The 7,500-nt window shown below is 45.8% G+C and overlaps 1 protein-coding gene across 2 annotated transcripts in view; it reads right to left on the minus strand.

Moving 5' to 3' along the window:
* mgat4b (alpha-1,3-mannosyl-glycoprotein 4-beta-N-acetylglucosaminyltransferase B) overlaps nt 1–7,500 on the minus strand; it is a 148,131-nt gene that overhangs the window by 56,996 nt on the left and 83,635 nt on the right. For both annotated transcript variants that reach the window (XR_012988277.1, XM_076291785.1), the window contains exon 4: nt 5,625–5,758. Coding sequence is in view for 1 of the 2 variants with exons in the window: in XM_076291785.1 (XP_076147900.1) it covers nt 5,625–5,758 (134 nt within the window). In the remaining variant the exon portion in view is untranslated. The remainder of the gene's footprint in view (nt 1–5,624; nt 5,759–7,500) is intronic.

Here is a 7,500-nt window from a genome sequence, read left to right on the forward strand (position 1 = left end):
TGGTGTGAGAGGGTGTGTATTGTGTGTGTGAGCAACCTACACGTTACTCATCTTGCACTGGATCGTCTTCCTGAATCTCAATATTCTAATCACATCTGGGCAAATTACGTCAGCACGTCAGAGGCTACATTCATTGTTTTGCACTTTTATGATGTCATCACATCACCAAAAGTATTGGTTTTACCAAAAATACCCACCTATGAAGTATTTTGATACAAAATACGAAGCCATTTTCTTCAACCCAATCAAATACAAATTACAAAATACTATTTTGTATTTGAAATATGTATTTTAAATACATGTATCATGAATACTGCCCATCCCTGCTCGCAGTGAAATAAATGTTGCTGAAGGCAAGGCTCATATGCAGTCTCCCCCTGTACTGCATAATTACAATGATACAATGAGCACCAGAGACAGACGTCCTCCCACTCAGTAAACTCCACTTGTGACCCTGTCGCTGCTATCCCTGCTGCTGGCATCACTAATCGGCACACACACACACACACACACACACACACACACACACACACACACACACACACATATTGACATGTGTGCAAATGTGCACACACATACACACACAACAGAGGTATGTCCACACCAAGGGCGTCAGTTTGTTTTTAGAAGTGGTGGGGACAATAACCATAAGCTTGAGTGTGTTTTGAAAAGTGGGGGTACCCTTATGTAAGCTATTCATCCATTCAACGCTGCATTACAATATGCTCAACAGTAGTGTTGCGCCGGTTAAGGTTTTTTAACATCCGCACCCACCCGACCCGTCAGGAGAGTCAATCTGCACCCACTCGACCCTCAATATGCACTGATTAACAACCCGAACCTGACCCGACCCGACAAAAAAAAAAAAAAATTAGACGTCTTTTTGCCGCAACGTGTGTCTGAAAACGAGGTGAAAATTTGCAGGCCTGCTGATCAGTTCACATGATGCGGAATTTTGGGGAGGGGCGTGTAGAGTGATAGGCGTAGGCCTTACCTAGCGTTCATGGGCTTCGTAAAAACCTTTCTCCGAGTGAAAACATCATCATTCCGCGTCATTCACGTCACGTAATGTGTGAGTGAGAGGTCGGAAACTGGGGGTAGGTTTTGCTAACAGAGTTGCCCAGTTAGGGGATCGTCATCACTTTTGTCGTCACGTTGTAGTTCGTTTGTAGTCCATGTGGCCTTTCATGTCCAACAGTTTTAATGTGAACTTGGGAATTTTCCCTTTTTATCACTTGAAAAGCTGCGTAACTTTCTTTCACGAGCATCTTACACTATAGTTTAAGCAAATACAGTTGTTTGTTTAGGATTAGTGAGTATATGTTTTAACCTTTGTTGTGGCATCCGTGTTTGTCACACATTCGATGGCAAAGCACTTGAACACTTGCTGTCGGAAAAACAAAGTAGCCATGGGGGCGGTCCTTGTCATTCCGAGGTGCTCTGAATGCACCCTTATTATGCGTGGGCCTTTAGATGCAGCAGGTGTGTGATTTCCAAAACCATGGCGGGAGAACCGACTGCACTTTGGTTAACTTGCATTTGCTTTGCTGTTGCTTAGAATATTAGATTCTTGCGATAGATGTCTTCAGACAATAACAAGTAATTTGGAAGGGAAATTGAAGAGAAGAGTTGCCCCCTGCGTTAGCCGTGATTCCCCTTTGAAAATCAGAGGTTCACAGGCTACTGTGGCCTTGGTCAGTGGCGCCGCCAGCCGTAATCCTGTAGCCTATAGGTGCGTATAGGGTAGACTGAGTACAGTTGAGACACTTTTTGCCCACACAAAATCAAACAAAAAATAGATACTGAAAATAAGTGATTTTCCACACAATATTCCACATGCCATTTCCTTAGCTTGTAGACTAAAATATTATAAATCAATAATACCCATAAGTAGTTTATATTTTCCACAATTAGCTCATAAACATAAGGTGCATTTTTTGTCTTGACTGTGTCTCAACTGTACCCTATAGAGTACAGTTGAGACACCTACCTGGTACAGTTGAGACACCTATCTTTAATGATGTATAGTTAACTAACCGTTAGTTGGAAAGTTGAATAAATAAAAACATAGCAATTGCAAAGTGTTTGTAGTTCAAATTCATTCATTTCATTTAAATTAGCGTTGGTTAAAAGGAATACATCATGAACAAAATGTGACACAGGAACAGATAGCGAACAGTAGCCTACAAATGGAATGTTCAAGTAACCTAACACAATCCAATGTGTGTCTCAATTGTCCCCCTCTGACCACCTCACACATTTCTCTAGATTTTGCAACGACCTTACATGGCACAATGCCATAAAATATGCCAGTTTTTAGGACACAGAATAATGTTTGTAATGATACCAGTTACGTTTAACAGTAACATAAGTGTAATGAGCTATTCATTGTCGAAGGTGCATGCAAGTGAAATTCTTACTTTGGAAAAAAAACACTTGCCGATATCCTTGGATGGGAGATACTTGTGTCGTTAAAATTTTCCATGATCAAAGAGGGCACTAATATGCATGTGCATAGCAAAAATCACAACTTGGGCTTGCTGTGCAAGCAAGATATTTAAGGTGTCTCAACTGTACACATGTCTCAACTGTACTCAGTCTACCCTACGCACTGTGCGTACAATTCATTCATGAAATCATTCAATACAACAATAAAAATAGCTTGTGTACTGTCTTAATTGAAACATGCTTCACGCACAAATGATGTCCATTCTCTTTGCCCTAGGCTATCTCAACATAAGGATAGGCCTACATTAGAAGATGATGGTTGGTGTAAACTTTGTCACACGACGTGATAAGCAGTTCTGGCGCTTAAAAACGCAACGTTCAGTCATAAATCATTCAAACGTAGGCCTAGTGCTCGTCATGAAAAGAAAACAGCAGCTTAATATTTTTCAGGTGTTTAACAATAGGCCTAGGCGCACTGTATCAGTTATGCCGTAGGCAGTGAGATTATTAGGCATTGCATCCTGTCACTCTGTTTGGAACATCGCAGTTCGGGTTGATAAGATTCAGTTAATGCGAGTATGGGTCGTCTCAAAGTTTGGGACAACCAAACAGCAGAGTAGGCAAAGCAAATCCTTGTTAGGTTACCAATAGCTGTCTTTTCTCTAGGCCTAGGCCTATCGGAAATCGCGACATAAGCTCATTGGTTTCTTTTTTTCTTTTCTTTCTTGTTCGCGTGTTTGGGTAGTGAAGCGATAATGCATTTAAATCAATGTAGGCCTACATCAGAGCCGATATGGCCAGCCCTGATCTGCTGCTCTGTAAGGTATTTCTGTCCCACCCAAATTTGCTGAACTACTTGCGAAGTAGCCTATTCATCACAGACATCACATCTATCACACGAAAGAGCTTTTTCTCAGCTTTTAAACGATGTTGGTGGTTAGTTGTGGTAAACGGTTCGCGAGAAAAGTAGCCTAACTTTAATTTAATCATATTTTCTGCACCCGTCTCCCTACCCATTCATCTTGGCTTCGCGAACTTTCCCTCAACACATGACAAACCATATATCAGAATAAACAGCAGACCTTACCGAACACAAAGGTGTAGCCTAATTAAAGTTTAAAGTTTTAATTAAAGTTTAAAGCACTCCCCTGTACAGTTAGCCATTCCAGAGTAATCCGGTTTTAAATTTGCAGCAATGTCTATGCATGTCTCCAACTTTGGGGTTCACAAATTGTTCTATAGGCCTACATGATTTTATAACAGGCCAAATACAAAATAAATGTTACAAATATCGCCTAGATAGCCTATCTGTAAACATTACAATCAGAGGATATACATATAGGGCAGACCGACGCTCATGAGTTCATGCTTTGTTTTATCGCTGGATTTTAGGATAGCCTACTATGGCAACCGATTGCATTCTGAGCTACAGTCAACTCTAGCAAGCATTACATGACTGGAGGGTCGGGTGGGTGCGGATGTTAAAAAACCTTAACCGCGCAACACTTTATCCACACATATCTAGCAGGTGTGCATGCTGTGAGGATGTCATTGTGCGCGCCTATCGCATGGTTTAGACTCGATGATTTCAGTGGGGATTTTTTCGGTCGCAATTGGTTTGCACATTTTTAGAAGTGGTGGGGACAAAATTCAAATTATATAGTGGTGGGGACATATCCCACCCGTCCCCCCCGTAATCGACGCGTATGGTCCACACACAATGTTCACACATACAGTACACACATCCACACCACCCCCCACCCATCAAAACACACACACGCACACACACACACACACACACACACACATACACACACACACACACACACACACACACACACACACACACACACACACATGCACACACATACACACACACACACACACACACACACACACACACACACACACACACACACACACATATTGACGTGACACATAAACACACACACACACATATTGAAGTGACACATACACACACAACAGAGGTATGTACTGTATGTCCACACACAATGTTCACACATACAGTACACACACCCACACCACCCCCCACCCATCAAAACACACACACACACACACACACACACACACACACACACACACACACATATTGACATGTGTGCAAATGTGCACACACATACACACACAACAGAGGTATGTCCACACACAATGTTCACACATACTGTACACACATCCACACCACCCCCCACAAATCAAAACACACACACACACACACACACACACACACACACACACACACACACACACACACACACACACGGACATGTCTGCACACAGACAGCACCTCACACTTCTTTCCCATTAGCCCTACAGTGAGATTTCCAGTCAAGTGTTCTTCCTGCACCATCCGCTCATTAAGCTTTTGATTGCCGTGGCAACGCCGCGCTCCTTTAATGAGCACACAGCCGGCGTGGCAGCAGTAGAGGCTCGTGCCCAGCCAGGGGTGGGGGGTGGACGCCTCGGAGGCCCAGGACGAGCGGCCCCTTTAACTTGTAGCGTCAACATGATCAGCCGCAACAACAGCAGCATCTGACCGCGCCGGCAGCGGTCCACTGCAGCGGCCTGCAGGGACGAGAGAAGACATCGTTTGGGAGCGGGAGGGCGATCGCCATGGTGACGAGGTTAAGCGAGAGAGCACTGACCTCTGTTTTATAAGACAGGAGTTTACTGACAGAGCGAGACCAAGGGGTTGGCGCGCAGAGCTGTGGCTATCCATGTATCTATGCATGTATGTATGCTATGCTGTTACTAATTAATGAGAACACAAACACACACACTCACACACACACACACACACACACACACTCACTCTCACACACAGACACACATGCACACTCGCTAACCACATACATACACACACACACACACACACTCACTCTCACTTTCATACACACACACTCACACACATGCACACTCGGAGAGTTGTCATGCTGATCTCACTGTAAAGGGCCCCACACCAGTACAATGGCATACGCATTCCACACAAACATCAACAAGGACACTTGCTGTAGGGTTAATTACCCTCTTACTTTATATCATAATCTTACTGTGTCTGCTCATACAACTACACACACACACACACACACACACACACACACACACACACACACACACACACACACACACACACACACAGAGCATGCAGTGTATCCCACCTCTGCTATGAAGACCACGATGACGCAGTCTTCCTTCTCAGCGGCGCTGAGCTCGGTCATGAGCGAACTGAGCGTGTCCGTCAGGTAGGAGTGCACCTCCCTCTTCACGCTGGGCACGCCCATCACGATGGACACTGCAGGACGGACACACACCACAACCAATCAATGAGTTAGCATGACAGAGAATCACAACATAGACTAACACACATACAGGTGTGGGAGTTGAGCGGATATTGCAGTCCTGTTGAAAGCATACCCTGTACACAACGTCATACCCAGATAGCCAGATGCCATGGATTCACCCGGATTCTGCGCAGTGAGTGTGTTTTGGAGCCAAAGAATGTGCAGTATGATAACTTAATATTGGTCCAGTCCACTCAGAGTCAGAACCAACAAATTCTGTTCTATCAGAGTTCCTAATCCTACTGGTTGCTTCAGTTTTGAGTTGAGTTCCAGTCTCCATGCTTGTCTCCGCCGTTGAGCAGAAGTGAGAGCATGGAGAGCCTCATCTCTGGGGACGTCCCCCCTGAGAGCTGTGGCTGTGCTGGTGGAGCAGAGGGAGGGGGCAGTGACGGCCTCCAGCAGATGAGCGTCTCATGCGGGCGGCGCTGCCCATCGCCACCAGACAGAGAGCCGGCTCGCCCACTGGGACTCCAGTTTATGGCCGCCCCATAAAATTTGGACTCCAATTACCGTAGCGGCCCGGCTAACAGAGACAGACACACACACACACGCTAACCTCCTTCTGGAGCCCAGGGAAAGCGCTCAACCCCTGCTGAAGCAACCAGCCTGTCTAATCCATTTAGGGACATCCAGCAACCACCCCACCAAAAAAACCCCTCTCCGTTGGGATGCCCCAGGTTAAGGGCCCCCTCTGTCTGCTTGTCTGGGCCAGGGGCCTTCCCCTCCTCAGGGGCCTGGGCCTTTCCTACACACGGCTCCCCAGGGAAAGGGCCACTTATGCTGGATGGGCCACTGAGGAGGGCTGTGGGCATGGAGCCAGGCGGGAGCATTACGGGGAGCCCGGCTATGAGAGGGGAATTAGACGCCCTTAAAAAACAGACAGAGAGAGATGTAATAAAACGAGAGAAGGAGAAAGAGGGGAAGGGTAATATAAGAGACAGACGTAGACAAAAGAGTGAAAGAATGACAGAGCGCTGCAGAATAATGACAGGAGGATTACGGAAGAGAGGATTATGTCATCCCAGACGACTGAAACGGCTCCATCAATAGAGAAATCAAACAGCAATGGAAAACAGAGGGAAGGTATATTAAAATATCACTGCTCCTCGTCCTCTCTCTCTCTCTCTCTCTCTCTCTCTCTCTCCTCTGCTGACCTTTCTCTCTCTCCATCTCCTCCTGCCATCTTTCTCTCTCTCCATCTCCTCCTGCCATCTTTCTCTCTCTCCATCTCCTCCTGCCATCTTTCTCTCTCTCCATCTCTCTCCTGCCCTCTCCGGTTTTCGCTGCCTCTGGTCTTGCTCTGCTTATTTTTCCATTTCTGTTTCAAATTCTTCTAGAAGCTTCTGTACCTCTATTCCTCCCTGCCCACTTGTCACCCCCTGTCTGTCTCCTGCCATTATTCATTCCCTCTGCTTTCTCTCCCTCACACACACACACACACACACACAGACACACACACACACACACACACACACACAGACACACACACACACACACATACACCCACAGACACACACACACACACACACACACACACACACACACACACACACACACCCACAGACACACACACACACACACACAGACACACACACCCACAGACACACACACACACACACAGACACACACACACACACACACACACACACACACACACACAGACACACACACACAGACACACACACACACAGAC

The sequence above is a fragment of the Alosa pseudoharengus genome, unplaced genomic scaffold, assembly GCF_046254945.1.
Source record: "Alosa pseudoharengus isolate Yale_2024_CS ecotype anadromous, Long Island Sound unplaced genomic scaffold, YU_APseudo_1.1 YU_APseudo_1.1_scf_19, whole genome shotgun sequence".
In the NCBI taxonomy this organism is placed as follows: Eukaryota; Metazoa; Chordata; class Actinopteri; order Clupeiformes; family Clupeidae; genus Alosa; species Alosa pseudoharengus.